This window comes from Lepidochelys kempii, chromosome 9, assembly GCF_965140265.1.
Source record: "Lepidochelys kempii isolate rLepKem1 chromosome 9, rLepKem1.hap2, whole genome shotgun sequence".
Taxonomy (NCBI): Eukaryota; Metazoa; Chordata; order Testudines; family Cheloniidae; genus Lepidochelys; species Lepidochelys kempii.
The window spans coordinates 47006075-47023386 of record NC_133264.1 but is presented as its reverse complement, the minus strand read 5'-3'; the positions used below and the strand labels follow the sequence as shown (position 1 = coordinate 47023386).

The 17312-nt window shown below is 41.5% G+C and overlaps 1 protein-coding gene across 10 annotated transcripts in view; it reads left to right on the top strand.

Moving 5' to 3' along the window:
* The window catches only part of UGGT1 (UDP-glucose glycoprotein glucosyltransferase 1), a 116671-nt gene that overhangs the window by 30168 nt on the left and 69191 nt on the right, over nt 1-17312 (top strand). For 9 of the 10 annotated variants that reach the window (XM_073360120.1, XM_073360118.1, XM_073360117.1 and 6 more), the window contains exons 3-7: nt 6535-6617; nt 7018-7148; nt 10595-10707; nt 14261-14435; nt 16002-16098. In XM_073360120.1, the coding sequence (XP_073216221.1) occupies nt 6535-6617; nt 7018-7148; nt 10595-10707; nt 14261-14435; nt 16002-16098 (599 nt within the window). Of the gene's footprint in view, nt 1-6532; nt 6618-7017; nt 7149-10594; nt 10708-14260; nt 14436-16001; nt 16099-17312 lie in introns of those variants that run through there. The other variant, XM_073360123.1, reaches the window with a different exon arrangement.

The following is a 17312-nucleotide window of genomic DNA, read 5'->3' as shown; positions in this document are numbered from 1 at the left end:
CAGAACTATCCACGATGACGCCAAGATCTTTCTCCTGATTAGTTGTAGCTAAATTAGTCCCCATTGTATTGTATGTATAGTTGGGGTTATTTTTTCCAATGTGCATTACTTTACATTTATCCTCATTAAATTTCATTTGCCATTTTGTTGCCCAATCACTTAGTTTTGAGAGATCTTTTTGAAGTTCTTCACAATCTGCTTTGGTCTTAACTATCTTGAGCAGTTTAGTATCATCTGCAAACTTTGCCACCTCACTGTTTACCCCTTTCTTCAGATCATTTATGAATAAGTTGAAGAGGATTGGTCCTAGGACTGACCCTTGGGGAACACCACTAGTTACCCCTCTCCATTCTGAAAATTTACCATTTATTCCTACCCTTTGTTCCCTGTCTTTTAACCAGTTCTCAATCCATGAAAGGATCTTCCCTCTTATCCCATGACAACTTAATTTACATAAGAGCCTTTGGGGACGGACCTTGTCAAAGGCTTTCTGGAAATCTAAGTACACTATGTCCACTGGATCCCCCTTGTCCACATGTTTGTTGACCCCCTCAAAGAGCTCTAATAGATTAGTAAGACATGATCTCCCTTTACAGAAACCATGTTGACTTTTGCACAACAATTTATGTTCTTTACTATTGTTTTAACTAATTTGCCCAGTACTGACTTACCGGTCTGTAATTGCCAGGATCACCTCTAGAGCCCTTCTTAAATATTGGCGTTACATTAGCTGTCTTCCAGTCATTGGGTACAGAAGCTGATTTAAAGGACAGGTTACAAACCATAGTTAATAGTTCCACAATTTCACATTTGAGTTCTTTCAGAACTCTTGGGTGAATGCCATCTGGTCCTGGTGACTTGTTACTATTAAGTTGCTCAATTAATTCCAAAACCTCCTCTAGTGACACTTCAATCTGTGACAATTCCTCCGATTTGTCACCTACAAAAGACGGCTCAGGTTGGGAATCTCCCTAACATCCTCAGCCATGAAGACTGAAGCAAAGAATTCATTTAGTTTCTCTGTGATGACTTGATCATCTTTAAGTGCTCCTTTTGTATCTTGATCGTCCAGGGGCCCCACTGGTTGTTTGGCAGGCTTCCTGCTTGTGATGTATTTAAAAAACATTTTGTTATTACCTTTTGAGTTTTTGGCTAGCTGTTCTTCAAACTCCTTTTTGGCTTTCCTTATTACATTTTTACATTTAATTTGGCAGTGTTTATGCTCCTTTCTATTTACCTCACTAGGATTTGACTTCCACTTGTTAAAAGATGCCTTTTTATCTCTCACTGCTTCTTTTACGTGGTTGTTAAGCCACGGTGGCTCTTTTTTAGTTCTTTTACTGTGTTTTTTAATTTGGAGTATACATTTAAGTTGAGCCTCTATTATGGTGTCTTTGAAAAGTGTCCATGCAGCTTGCAGGGATTTGACTCTAGTCACTGTACCTTTTAATTTCTGTTTAACTAACCTCCTCATTTTTCTGAAATTAAATGCCACAGTGTTGGGCTGTTGAGGTGTTCTTCCCACCACAGGAATGTTAAATGTTGTTATATTATGGTCACTATTTCCAAGCGGTCCTGTTATAATTACCTCTTGGACCAGATCCTGTGCTGCACTCAGGACTAGATCGAGAATTGCCTCTCCCGTTGTGGGGTTCCTGTACAAGCTGCTCCAAGAAGCAGTCATTTAAAGTATCGAAAAATTTTGTGTTTGCATTTCATCCTGAGGTGATGTATCCAGTCAATATGGGGATAATTGAAATCCCACACTATCATTGTTTTCTTTATTTGGTAGCCTCTCTAATCTCCCTTAGCATTTCATTGCCACTATCACTGTCTTGGTCAGGTGGTCGATAATAGATCCCTGCTGTTATATTCTTATTAGGAGCATGGAATTACTATCCATACTGTGACGGGGCAAGGCCAGATGGCTACAGAAAAAGTAGTGGGAGATAGATATATTAGCTGCAGGCTAAACAAATCCCTGGTGCCAGGATAAGTTAATTGACCTAGAGCAGCTGCCATTTAAGACATCTGGGGCCAATTAAGAACTTTCCAGAATGCAGGGAGAATGGCTTCAGGTGTTCCTATCAACCTGGCAATCAGGGACAGGCTGAAACTAGTTAAAAGCCTCCCAGTCAGTCAGGTGGGTGTGCATGTCAGGAGCTGTGGGAGGAAGTTGCGCTGTTGGAGAGACTGAACAGTACACACCATATCAGGCACAAGAAGGAGGCCCTGAGGCAAGGGTGAAGTGGAGCCTCAGGAAGCGAGGGCTGCTGTGGGGAAGTAGCCCAGGGAATTGCACATGTCAGGTTTCTAAAAGGTCAGCTACCATAGCTGATACTATTAGGGTCCCTGGGCTGGAGCCTGGAGTAGAGGGCGGGCCCGGGCTCGGGCTCCCCCCTTCCCCCCCAATTAATCATAGAGACTGGGAGACAGAGACTGTGCAAGGGAGGATAGCTTCTCCTCACCTCCCTCGCTGGCATATGATAATGGCTCAGTAGACTGTGACCCTTGTCTCTAGAGAGAGACGGGTTACGTGGAGGGTCACAGTGAGCCTCTGAGGCTTGCGAAATCCACCAGGAATCGCGGGACCCACGGAGACAAGGACAGAGCTTTTGTCACAATAGAGATTCTGTGGAACATGTGGATTCCTTTAAGATTTCTATTTCATTTGATTCTACATTTTCTTTCACTTATAGTGCCATCTCCCCTCCCCCCAAACACACAACCTGTTCTGTCCTTCCGATATATTTTGTACCCCGGAATGATTGTGTCCCATTGATTGTCCTCACTTCACCAGGTTTCTGTGATGCCTATTATATCAATAGCCTCCTTTAACACGAGGCGCTCCAGTTCAACCATCTTATTATTAGACTTCTAGCATTTGTGTACAAGCACTTTTAAAAAACTTGTCACTGTTTATTTGTCTGCCCTTTTCTGATGTGTCGGATTCTTTATGTGAATGTTTCTTGTCTGATCTGGCCCATACTTAATCCTCTATCCTCTCCTCCTGACTAAAACCTAGAGAATTTCTATCAATAGACTCTCCTCTTAAGAGAAGTTTCTGTCCGATCCACGTGCACCTCTGCAGCAGTCGGCTTTCCCCCATCTCTTAGTTTAAAAACTGCTCTGCAACCTTTTTAATGTTAAGTGCCAGCAGTCTGGATCCACTTTGGTTTAGGTGGAGCCCATCCTTCTTGTATCAGCTCCCCCTACCCCAAAAGTTTCCCCAGTTCGTAATAAATCTAAACCCCTCCTCTCTACACCATCGTCTCATCCACGCATTGAGACTCTGAAGCTCTGCCTGCCTACCTGGACCTGTGTATGGAACTGGAAGCATTTCTGAGAATGCCACCATAGAGGTCCTGGATTTAAGTCTCTTTCCTAACTTTGCAAATTAAACATGATCACTGCGCTTTTTGTAGGTGAGGGGAGGGGGGAAATATTCCCACACACTTGATAGACATTCCTTTGGATAAGTTCTGTGTCATGAATCAACACTTGGTCAGAGTATTACACACCTGTGTTAATATATTTCCTCCCCCCACCCCCAAGGGTTTTATTTATATTTATTTATTTTTTTATTTAAAGAATATTTTGAATAAGAACTTTAAAGAAACATTTACAGGAAAATGATACAGGTCTATAGGCCCAAAATCTAACCACCTTTCTCTTATGTAATGTCAGTTTTTAATACATATTTATCACCAGGGTCTGTGGACATGAAAGTCCTTATAACATTTAGGAATGCCTAACTGTTTAAGAAGAAATATGCCAGGAGTATAGTGCTCCTGAGAAATTCTCCAATAAAAAAATCAATTTGCCCATCAAAACAGGAAAACATTTTTAAGCAAGGAAACAAGTTATTAATTTAAAGCTTTTAAAGAGCTGTTAAAAACACTGGGGGTGGAGAGGGCCTTGAAATTAAGAGAAATACCGTGACAAAGGCATTTTAAGAAACAAGATTAAGTGTAGTTGACACAAAGGATGGTACAGTATGTTCCTACCTCAGTGCATATAAAGCTGAGACTAAGCCCTTCAAAGTCTAAACAAAATGAGGTTATGGAGAAAGTCCCAATGGTAAAGTAGGTATTAAATATTCTTGATAGTAAAAAATCTGAGTTCTATCGGTGGGAGATAGTAAAGTTAGGATCTTCATTACCTCACTTTAAGATTTAATGGAATCATCAGAATTGGAACCTTGATAGATTATTCTACAGCTTAATAGGTCTCTTGTCAGAAAGCTGTTCCTGATTTTCTGGCCAAGATTTTCTTTTAAAAAAGGGACCTGAAGTTAGATTCCTAAATAAGTATTTAAGAGTTTGCTTTAGACACAGTTTGCTATTCGGGTTGCTAAAAATAGGACGGAAAATGATCCCTGCTGGCATTGATTTAGTAAGTTTTGAAGAAGCGGTCTGGTGTCCATGCATTTTTATACTGATCATAGCTCCTGAAGGAAAGTCTTCGGCTGACATCAAAACCAGTTTGGCCTGGTTGGTAAACAGGGTGCCATAACCAGGAGCCCATCTAAAGTAGGGGGGAGGGGAGAAAGGTGAATTGAGATTCCACTCTAAGAGCAGGTGCTGGGCCTGTCACTAGGGCTATGTCTACACTACGCACCTTTTAGCGACACAGCTGTACCGCTACAGTCGTGCCACTAAAAGGCGCGCAGTGTAGCCGCTGTTTGGCCACAGGTGAGAGAGAGAACTCTTCTGCTAACAAAACTTCCATCCTCAACAAGTGGCGGTAGCTTTGTCTGCAGGAGAGAGCTCTGTTCACATTGGCGCTTTTCATTGGCAAAAGTTTTGTCGTTCACAGGTAGGGGTGGGTGGGTGTGTTTTGTTTTTTTTTCTCCACACCCCTGAAGAAGAGTTTCATCATTCAGGTTCCAGTGTAGACAAAGCCTTAGAAAGCACGCCCACGGAGAGAGACAGATATCTCGAAAGGTACAGATGAGCCTGAACCATGTGATGTGTCTGCATAACAACACTTATACAAAAGACCACATTTACACCACATCTACAGTAGGAAATTAAGTCAGTATAACTAGGTTGGAAAAATCCACACCCCTGAGTGACACAATTAAACTGACCTACCCCTGGGTGTAGACAGTGCTATGTAGACGGGAGGACTTCTCCCGTTGACATAGGTACTCCATCTCTGCAAGAGGCAGGAACAGGAGAAGCCCTCCTTGAGATAGGAGATTAAGTGGGAAACAGACGGAACCAAAAATAAATATTTCAAACACTAATGAACACCTTCAGGATAAGTGATCATTATATTTTAAGTGTTTGATGAGCAGGCTTCTGCACTGAGCTATGGAGTGATGTGAATGTGGGTGAAACTATAGTGCTGAATCCTCCCTCCAGTTTGATTTACTGAAACTGGTATAGTAATTTGCTGCACAATTGTTCTCAAGAAGTTCAAATCAGGATTAGCTCAAAATAGATTGAAACTTAGACACAAATTGCTATCCTGGTTAACTTGCTCTTTATCTTATCCTGTTGCTACTTAATTTCATAGTCAAAATAAATAAACCCCTGGTGTTTGGAGCGCACAAAACTTTTCATTTTAGAAAAATCTAGCTACTTTATTGATCATGACTGTTAGGAATGGTTACAGGGCTATTGAAATAGGGGAGATTTAAAAAAAACAACCCCACGAAACATTCACATAAATATGTCCTGTTATTCACTGTATAAATGGTTTTTCCCACACATATTGCTAGCTCAGACATAAAAGGGATAGATTGAAACCTCAAGTTATGTACACTTGTGCATTTTAGTACTTGTGATTGTGAGGGAATTATAAGTGCTTTACAAGCATCCTCTCCACCAGTGGTTCTCAACTTTTTCAGACTACTGTTCCCCTTTCAAAAATCTGATTTGTCTTGCATACCCCAAGTTTCACCTCACTTAAAAACTACTTGCTTAGAAAATCAGACATAAAAATATGAAGTGTCACAGGACAGTATTTCTGAAAAATTTCTGACTCTCACTTTTATCATAATTATAAAAAATCAATTGGAATATAAATATTTACATTTCAGTGTGATACTTGAGCCTGTTTTTCACTTGTGAGCCTTGTCTGAAGCCCAAGCCGGCGAGCTGAAGAGTAACTTAGCTTCACGGGGGCCCTGGGCATTTGCCCTGCTTGCCACCTCCTAATGCCGACTCCTAATGCAGTCCCCCTAAACCCCCGCCCCTCCCCCAGGGGCTGCAGCCCTGAGGTTGAGAAACACTGATCTAGATGAGTTGAGTACCTACCCCCTGGAAGACCTCTGCATATCCTCAGAGGTATGCATACCCCTAGTTGAGAACCACTGCTCTACACAATTCTATCAATCAGCCTTACTTGCAGCAATCCTGCTATTTCTAGCTTCCTTCCTAGTAATGATGTTTGTTTTTCTTTTATGGGCAGACATATGCCAGGGATTAAATGTGCTGTAAAAGCTAACAATTTCATAAAGCACTGTAATTTAAGGTAAACTTCATAAAACAAGTTCTACTGAAGATTTTCCCCCTCTCTGTGCAGTGAATTTTTAGCAGAAGAAGGTCAAGAGAAATTCTGGACTTTTGCCGAGGCCAGTCAAGAAATTAGATCATCAGATCATGGTGGTAAGATTCTGTAAACCCTTTTCCTTGCTTGATATTAATCAGCATAGATGATTAATTTTCCTTTTGTGTTTTTTGGAAAAAGTAATTTTGTAATTAGTAAGTAGCTGGCAACTTAACTATATTCCCATACTCCTCATGTTTAGGTTCTGATCCTGCAGTTGCATCTAAAGTTACATGAACTCAGTGCAGATCCAGCTGTAGAACTGGGTTCTAAAAAAGACAGGAGTAATACTTCATATTGTTTAGTGAGATTGGCCCTTATTTCAGGTTTTAACTACATAATGGTCCCATTCACTTTTCACAGTATAGGTTATTGTGAAAACCCATGATTTACAGTTAAATGGCCCTCTTCTGCAGTAGTCTCACATGGAGGTTAATTGCTTGTGCTCTGGCTTTGCAGGTACTAATTATTCCTCTTACCATGCAATGCTGAAAGCAGCTTGCCAGAATCTGTCACCACTGCAGCAGAACTTGTTGAAGTTTTCCCTATCTTTACGTTCCTACTCTGCTACGATTCAAGCCTTTCAGCAGGTTAGTACAAAGCAATGGAAGCCATCCAATGACTGTGTTTCATAGGATCCAGGAAGGAAGTAGCTACTTCAGCTACCTACAGACATTAAGTTTGTGGCTCAGATAATAAAAATGATGAAGTAGTTTGACACTTGTTTTCAAACTAGTAAAGGCCTCCATTCCATGTCATAGTCAAACCCTAGCTTGTTTTGGAAAAACAAAAAGTACTTTTATACTTCAAAAGTAATTAAACCACTTTAAATATTTTGATGTGAAATGAATGGAGATCTGAAGAGGCGAAAAGGGGTTTGTACCTTGTTTAGCTTCTTTCAGATGGCTTAACATTTTTAAAATTTGTTGCTTACTTTTACTTTAGAAATATTAATGTAAATCTTCACTGTTTTGCCAGAAGTCTCCCTGCAAGGCCTCAAAGATACATTTTACAATACTCATATAATTAATATTCTCATGTGTATAGAAATATTTTTATCACAGCACAAACTTAACTGTGACCCAGGGTTTTTTTCCTTTTGATTTTGGCATCTAATTCCTTTTTAAATATTTGGGCTTTGTAAGTAATGGGGTAGATAAGTGTATAGTTGCCTCTAAGGGTATGTCTACACTATGAAATTAGGTCGATTTTATATAAGTAGATTTTTAGAAACCGATTTTATGCAGTTGATTGCGTATGTCCACGCTAAGCGCATTAAGCTGGCGGAGTGCATCCTCACTACCGTGGCTAGCATCGACTTAGAACGGTGCACTGTGGGTAGCTATCCCGCAGTCTCTGCTGCCCATTGGACTTCTGGGTTAAGCTCCCAATGCCCGATGGGGCAAAAACACTGTCGCGGGTGGTTTTGAGTACATGTCATCAGGCCTCCATCCCTCCGTGAAAGCAACAGCAGACAATTGTTTTCTGCCTTTTTTTCCTGGGTTACCTGTGCAGATGCCATGCCACGGCAAGCATGAAGCCCACTCAGCTCACAATCACCATACGTCTCCTGGGTGCTGCTGGCATATGCGGTACTGCATTGCTACACAGCAATAGCTCCTTGCCTTCGCAGCAGACGGTGCAGTAGGACTGATGGCCGTCTTACGTCTCCTGGGTGCTCTTGGCAGACCTCGGTGAGGTCGATCAGGGGCGCCTGGACAGACATGGCTATTCTCCTCTTAGAGCACCGAATGGGAGCCAGAGACTCCAGGTCATTCTCTTCTTTAAGTTTCGTCTCATGGAGATTCAGTCCTGCCTGGAATATCATGTGAGCTGGAGGCTTCTGCCTCAGGCTGCTCTCCCAGTCGGCAGCGCCGTGCAGTCGCACCTACCCCAGCCTACCCCTTGCTTCCATGGCTCAAAGCCTGGACAGTAGTAAGGAGCAGTTCAGCTATAGGCTGAGCAAGTGCAGAATGGTGGTAGAATGTGCCTTTGGGCTTTTAAAAGCTTGCTGGCGCTGTTTGCGGACTAGGTCAGACCTCAGCGCAACCAACATTCCCATTGTTATTGCTGCTTGCTGCGTGCTCCATAATATCTGTGAGAGTAAGGGGCAGATGTTTATGGCGGGGTGGGAGGTTGAGGCAAATTGCCTGGCATCCGATTTTGATCAGCCACACACCAGGGCAATTAGAAGAGCACAGCAAGGCACCCTGCGCATCAGAGAGGCTTTGAAAACCAGTTTCATGACTGGCCAGGCTTCCATGTGACAGTTGTGTGTTTCTCCTTGTTGCAAACCCACCCCATTCACTGATTAATTCTCTGTAAGCCAACCACCCTCTTCCCTTCGAAATAAAGTAACTATTTGTTTTGAAACCATGCATTCTTTCTTTCTTAATTAAAAACAAAAAAACAAAAAACGGACAAGGTAGCCCGGGTGGGGTGGGGGAAGAGGGAAGGACAAGGCCACATTGCTTATTGTAGCTACACTAAAAATCAAACTGTTTGAATGACAGCCTTCTGTTGCTTGGGCCATCCTCTGGAGTGGAGTGGTTGGTTGTCCGGAGCCTCCCCCACCGCGTTCTTGGGCGCCTGGGTGAGGAGGCTATGAAACATTGGGAGGAGGGGAGGCGGTTATACAGTGGATGCAGCGGGGGTCTGTGCTCTTGTTGGCTTTCCTGCAGCTCCAACAGATGGTTAATCACATCAGTTTGCTCCCGCATTAGCCTCAGCATCGTGTCCTGCTTCCGCTCTTTGAGCTCACTTAATTCTTTTCTGGCCTCTGCCACTGAATGCTTCCATGCATTAAGCTGTGCCCTATCAGTGTGGGAGGACTGCCTGAGCTTGGAAAACGTCATTGCGAGTGTGGTTTTTTTTTTTCACCTTCTAATCTGAGATAACCTCAGGGACGGAGATGATAGGAGGAGCGTAGACACATTCTACACTCTACGATTCTTGGGGGACTGCATGGTCACCTGTGCTGCTGAGCTCGCCACACTGACCAAACGGAATGAAATTCAAAAGTTCCCAGGGCTTTTCGTGTGTACCTGGCTCGTGCATCGGAGTTCAAAGCGCTGTCCAGAGCGGTCACAATGGAGCATTCTGGGATAGCTCCTGGAGGCCAATATGGTCTATTTGCGTCTGCACTACCCCAAATTCGACTCAGCAAGGTCAATTTTTAGCGCTACTCCCCTCGTTGGGGAGGAGTACAGAAGTTGATTTTAAGAGCCCTTTAGGCCGACGGAACGGGGTTGGTTGTGTGGACGCAGTCATTTTTAGATCAATCTAATGCGGCTAAATTCGACCTAATCCCATAGTTTAGACCAGGCCTTAGCAACCTTAATCAAAGAGTTGTTCTATTTGTATATTTAATTTGGTTTCATTTCCATGGCAACTGTGACATCATAAACTTACTAGTTCTTCAGTAGTTCTGTTGTGGGATTCTAAAGATATTAGCCCATGCCCGTGGAACTGGAGTCAACAGAATCCTTAAATGGAAATTGTATTCTTTGACCTTTATTTACAGATCTAGTACATTTTATAGTTTGTTAAATAATATGCACCATTCTGTAAAGTACTTTATTTTAGTAAAGGCAGACTTGTGTTCCTTTCTGAGGAGGTTTTCCTTTTCATCTTGAATGATCTGATCATGTTTAGAGAGATTGACTTTTTGGTGCTTAATTATAAGGAATTTTGTGGTATACATAGAGTGTTCTGTGTAGTTACATAAGTAAAATAAAACAATTTTGAAGTTGGGGGGTGAAAAGCCCTATCATTGTAAATACCCTCTGCAAACCAAATCATTCGTGAAATTTAAGTGTTCAATGTTCTTGCTTTATTTTTTGTTTGTTTGTTTAGCAGGTAACTTTTAATTACATTAATACTGGGAGTTGTACATCACCGTGCGCTCCTTGATTAGGAGCCCAATATTATTATTGCCTAAAAGTCCTATTTTCAGTTTCATTTTGTAATGTGATTTGTTATCTTTGTTCGAAGAAAATTTTACAAACTATATTGTAACACAGATATTTTAATACAGATAGCAGCAGACGAACCTCCACCAGTGGGTTGTAACTCATTTTTTGCTGTGCATGGGAAGAAGACTTGTGAATTTGACACCCTTGAAATCCTTTTACAAACAGCTTCAGAAAGGTAGTCTTTTTATATAAGATCTAGCCCAAACTGTAACTTTGTTAGACTTAAGTGGGGAAATTTCATTGAATTCCTACTTTCTGCATACTCTGTTTCCAGATTATATTTGACCTTTCTTAGGCAGAGTAGTAAACACATTTGCAATTTATTCTTTGGTGTTAAACCAGTCAGGAATAATTGTCTCTCATCCTTCTCATTCTCAAAAATTGTACCATAAAGTAATGATATTCTAAAAGGAAATGGCAGAAGTGGAAAAGGTCTGTAGAAGAGCAGCAGTAATTCTTAGAAATGTGGAAAAATGTCCATGTAAAGAGTTTAAAAAAGATCAGGGCAACTTAAAGAGATGAGGAAGAGCTGACATAATAACGATATAAAAGTTAATGAAAGGTTAAGAAGAGGTTAGTCAGATGCTCCTGTGTCTCTTTTCTTAAAATAAGAGAGCAAAGGGAAACCCATCAAAAATAAAAGGCCACACTTCTAAAACTGGTAGTTCCTGTCCCCACTCCTCCAAAATGCATTTGTCACTAAGCTATTTCTGGTGGGCCAGGATGATGTGACCGTCACAGAAAAAGGGGAGTAGCGGGAGGAGGTGTGTAACGGGGGGGAGGGGATATAGAGCCAGAGAAAGTGTACTAGTAATACACTGTTTTATAAGTATTAGTTTATCCTCATTTACACTGAAAGCTTTTAGTGCTTTCTCCCCATAGTTCTCTTACCTTTGGAGCAAGTCCAAAGCTTTCTAGGGAGGTAGGCCGCAGTTGGTGCCTCGTTCTCCCTAAACATAGAATTGTTATCCCAAGGCGTTTGCCCCTTTTCTGGAGCTGTTTCCCCCATTAGGTATTCTTCCTTTCTCCTCCCCTGCATCTTCTGGAGAGCTGCTTCATTCATCTTTCTCCTTGGAATGAGCTGGGCCTGGTTTATATAGGGCAAGGCCCCTCCCACTCCCAGCAGCCTCTGAAAGGACTGCTTAATTGGAGTCAGCTGCTTGCTCACCCCCATGTGACAGTTCACTGTTTCACAACATTATTAATCTTTCGAATTTGCTGCTGCTGGATATTATTGACGGCAAACATTTTAGGATTAAAAACAGTAATTAGTCATTTAATATGAATAATCAGAAGAGCCACAGTTAAATTAGTGAGAATAAAAGTTGTAGTGTCCCTCATGAGAGAAGGAACAGAATTTGGGTGTAATAAACAGAGAGGATTCTTTATTTGGATTGCTGGACAGAAGTTGTCTTAAGGGGAACATGGTTGGACTGCACAATGTTACTACACAGGATCTGCCTGAATGTTTCTCGAAATTAATCAGTTGTGGAGTAGATTGCTGACAGTACAAAAATGTATGAGATAATGTTTTGGACAAAACCTGCCTGAGGTTAGGCAGAAACTTCCCCCAAGTAATCCCGACTGCATAACTGTCCATTATGAGGGTTTATGTCTTCCTCTGCACTATGGTGCTGACCCCTGTTGGAGGAAGGATAGTGGAGGATAGTGAACTTTTTATATACACCAATGGTCGTATCTGTGTAGTATGAGGACAAACACAGAGCCATGCTTTAAGCAGCAACTAGAGAACTCCCTTAACAAAGTTCTCACGTTTATTAAGCCCTCCACTGCAACCTGTGTCTAACTGTGGAGGACTATGAACTCTCTGACAACTCCAAAATCTGGATGTGGTTCCTGTGTTCCTAGGACATTGATGTGTTTGTATAGTACAGAGGTCTCAAACTCAAATGACCACGAGGGCTACATGAGGACTAGTACGTTGGCCCGAGGTCTGCACCACTGACCAGCCCCCCCCACCCACTGCCCCAGTCCCGCGCTGCCCCCACTCCATCCCTTCCATGAGGCCCCTCCCTGCCCTGCCTCTTCCCACCCCTTCCCTGCCTCCAGGGGGTGCAGGAGGGGTGCAGCGTGCATTAGGGGGCTCAGGGCAGGGGTTGGGGAGCCAGAGGGGTGTGGCAGGGGGCTTAGCGCAGGGGGTCGGGGTGCAGGCTGCAGCAGGGGGCTCAGGGCAGGGGGTTCGGCTGCAGGAAGGGTTCGGGGGGTGGGTCCAGCCCGGCGTGCACCAGGGGCAGGGCAGGCTCTGTGCCTGCCTTCTCTGTCCCCTTGCTGCTCCGGGAAGCGGCTGGGACCTGGGGGGCGTGGGGGGGACAATGGGGTCTGTGTGTTGCCCTGGCCGATCCTCTAGGTACCTCCCCCAAAGCTCCAATTGGCCACGGTTCCCTGTTCCCAGCCAATGGGAGCTTTGGGGGAGGTACCAGGAGGCGCGGCCAGGGCAACATACAGACGCCTGTGCCCCCCACCCCTCTCCCCGCAGGTCCTGGCCGCTTCCTGGAGCGGCGCGGGGGCAGGGCAGGCAGGGAGGGAGCCTGCCCTGCCCCCGGTGTGCGCTGGGCCAGAGCTGCTCTAGGTAAACGCTAGGGGGGCTGCGGGGAGCTGGCGGGCTGCAGAAAATAACCCCATGGGCCACGTGTTTCAGACCTCTGGTATAGTAAGACACTAATCCTTTGAACATGTAAAATACTTTAGTATTTATAGTACAGATATCTAAATTTAGAGTCAGTGGTACCGTATTGTCATTTTCCGTGAACAGTAAAATTCTGGACAGCAGAATGCTTACGAACTATTTCTGAGAGTGGTTCTGCTGTAAGTGTTCCACATTTTTAAGACTAGGACGACAACAAACTCAGAGCTTATGCTGACAATACATGAGTCTCAGCTTTATTTTATTTTCATTCAGATGTTATTTTAAAATGACACACGATAGTAATCTTAAATTTATTTTCCATCATAACTAACAGGATTATGCGAGGAAATAATTGAGTTGAAATTGGCAGTAAATCTTGGTAACAAAACTAAAAAGTGAGGGACTTTACAAAAAGCAATTATTAACATATTAGAAACTTAAACTACAATCTGTCCTCGTGTTCCTCTTTCTCTGTTTTGCAGCTTGATCTTTTGTAAACATAAAGGTTGGCATATTTTACTTCTGGTTCATGTGTAGGTGCATAGCATCATCTTGCTCATTCGCTGCACTGCCGATGCATTCTGTTGGTAAATCCCATTTGGGAATATTTTGAACTTTATATTAGGGGCAAGATTTGAAAAGGAGAAGAAAATACACACACAAGAATACAGAACAGGAAAACTAAACCTATAGGAGGCTGGAAATGTCTCTTTAATGTCTGTTGTGTTTAGCTTATTTTATTTTTGAGATAGGACTCATGCCCCAATAAATAGTTTATTGAAAACATTGTTGCTCATTTATATAAGGATGATCGTTGGGTGCTTTCCAACCCCCACCATCCAGTTTTACAGTTTAACCTTTGGAGCCCTGTTTTTTTTCATTCTATCCAAGTTTTGCCATCGCACACGAATGACTGACACGCTTAATAATCAATTGAGAATAGTCTGAGACCTTGTCCTTTGTGAAAAGACACCTGATGGTTACACAGGGAGGGAAAAGAGATTTTGATGCGTCTTGCTTAGTTTCCTCTTTCAAGTGCATGTTAAAACCACCACATTTTATTCTTGATGTTTGTTCTTAGGCTGAAGCCTTTTTTGTTCAAAGGAGATCACAGATACCCCCTCTCAAACCCAGAAAGTCCTGTTGTCATACTCTATGCTGAGATTGGCACTGAGGAGTTTTCCAAATTCCACAACCTGCTTGTTTCGAAAGCCAGTGCAGGAGAAATCACTTACATCCTCAGACACTATGTTGCTGTAAGTACTGATACTATTTTGAACCAATTTCTTTGGAATTAGAAAGAACCTCTCTTGCTAAGACTTTAAAAAATGGGTGCCTAAGGTGAGGCTCTGACATTCACGCTCAGATACTTAAATAAGTGGCCTAACTTTTGAGAGTTGTGAATCTGGACATAGGATGCTGATTTTAGGCACTTGTTTTGAAAATCTAGGCCCATATTTCCTGTTACAGGAATATTTTATTTGCATTAAACTGAATATTCAGACTGCATTTCTGGATTCTGATATATCTATTCAATCAAATTATGAAAATTACTTTATCATTTAAATGTCTAAGAAAAAGAGTTCCTTTTATTATCCAATATTTGCATGGGTGTGGTGAAGCACAAAACATTTGTAGCATAAGCTGGGTGGGTAAAGCGTGAGAGGTATTTTCCAAACGTAGGCCATTCCTTTTATTTGGAATAGGATTGAATTTCATTGCTGAACCATTCACCAGTCCTACTGTGATCTGCTCTTGTTTCTCCTGCCATCCCATCAATCCGGAGGGGGGACGACCCCAAATTTACTTTCTATACTGGATCTCAAAAGGAATAATTGTAGAATGGATGTTTAATTGTACATTTTTAGTGGCTTACAAGAGTTTTGATCTGTTTAGTTTCTCTTCCTGATAGTGTGATAGTGTTGATAAAAGCCATAAATGTAGTACTTGGACTGACAACCAAATATGCTATATGTGAAAAGGCATCAACTGGCTCAGCTTTAGTGATATTTGTACTTTCGGTGAGACACAGCAAAAAGAATAAGGCTATATACCACCCTTTTCTTTTTAAAAAAACACGATTCCATGTGACAGAATTCCCATTCTTTGCATAAAATGCTTAATTCTGGGCCTTGGTTATAAAGCCATTGATTATAATATGGTGTTAAGACTTTTTGTGAAGTGCTCAGAGGTGTCATCTTAAAATCATGAAACATAAATATATGATCTCCTGTCCTGAAGTGTTAATAGGTTTGATCATTTCTGTGGTATTCCTTATATACCATTCAGTGAATGCTGGAGGCTGAGGTATTTTCATTCCCTTGCTTCTCAGCAAAAAAGAACCACTTTTTTCTTCCCTGCTGTTCATTTTGATTAAATAAATGTATCCATCTAAAGTTGGCTCAAATATTGGCTTATGCAGCATCATTTTTTTGTTTGGTTCTATTCGGTATTCACAAGCTTTATTTTGGACGCAGCAAGGGATTCTATCACAGGACCATTCACCAGCCCTAGTGTGATCTGCTCTTTCCTATGATTCTTTGTCATCCTCTTCTGCAAAGAGCCTTGTAGGAATATAATAAGACATTAAACGATTGTTGTACTCCTGCAAAATAGCTCATTCTGGGGCTGCTACTTATGTATTTTATACTGTACAAGTTGTGTTTGAATCCTAAAATGACAGACATTCATGTTCTGGCACTCCAATCCCTTTAAATACATGGCAATACGAGCTATTTTGCTATGGTAAACACTAGCTTAGTGTGTTATACATCCATACAAAGACGTGCTATGTGCTGCTGTTTTTTTACCTTTTCTTCTAGAATCCAAGTAAAGAAAAAGTCTACCTGTCTGGCTATGGTGTGGAACTGGCTATTAAAAGCACAGAATATAAGGCCAAGGATGATACCCAGGTGAAAGGTGAATTCCTACTTAAAATAAGAATTTTATATACAAATAATTTGAGTTATAATAAAATGGTTTCATATTTTTTTTTCACATGAATAGTTTTTCTCCCAGAGGGCAGGAGATGGTGCTCTTCTTACCTGTCTGAGCTCTGAAGAGCCACAGTCTCTTCCTTCCTACTCTCCGTGTTGTCGTTGTCGTCCTCCTCTAATTTTGGGAGCAGGTTTACTCTTCAGAGCCATTCTTTGATTAGACAGATTACTGTTGTGCACCACCAAGACATTACTTCTTACTTACCCCTGTCCCGAGCATAGTATGGTTCCTCCTTCAGCTTTCCAAGTCATCAAGGGAGATGGAGACTAAAATATTTGAAATTAGTTTTGCCCCTCCTACCATCTCTGGAGCAAGAATAGGGGCAATCCCCATTTCTGGAAATCTGACACAGATGGGCTAAACTGCATATTAGTTAAGTTCATATGTATATATGTATTTTATAGCATTGCATTTAATAATTTTATTTTTGTGTCCATTTAGCAGACATCCAATACTTCTGGATTTTTAAAAAGAAATAGCTACTATCAAAAGCAAGTCCTACTCTCCTAATCTGTTTTAAAATATTAGCATTGACTCGATCACATATATACTTTGAAATTAATTTTGTTACTGTTTCAGCCTATATGGTAGTAAACTCAGTAGAAAGATAGCAGTAGTCATACTGTATTTAAATAAATTTCCTTTCACCCAGAGTAAATATAGATAATTGTTGAGTAGAACAAAACTTACACTTCATGCAAGATGTTTTAGGGTTTGCAGTGTGACCTTTTTCTAAATACAGTAGAACCCTAAACTTAAACACCTCAGGAATGGAGGTTGTCCTTAACTCTGAAATATTCGTAACCATGAACAAAAAATTATGGTTGTTCTTTCAAACGTTTACAACTGAACATTAACATAATACAACTTTGAAACTTCACCATGCAGAAGAAAAATGCTATTTTTAACCATCTTAATTTAAATGAAACACAGAAACAGTTTCCCTACCTTGTCAAATCTTCTTTTAAGCTTTCCCTTTACTTTTTTAGTAATTTACATTTAACACAGTACTTTACTATATTTGCCCTTTTTTGGGGGGGGGGGGTGTCTCTGCTGCTTGTGTACTTTGTCAATATTCTCTCTGAAATTCTTAAAATAAAATGCTTTGCAGTGTAAAAAATTATCCCTCAAATTAT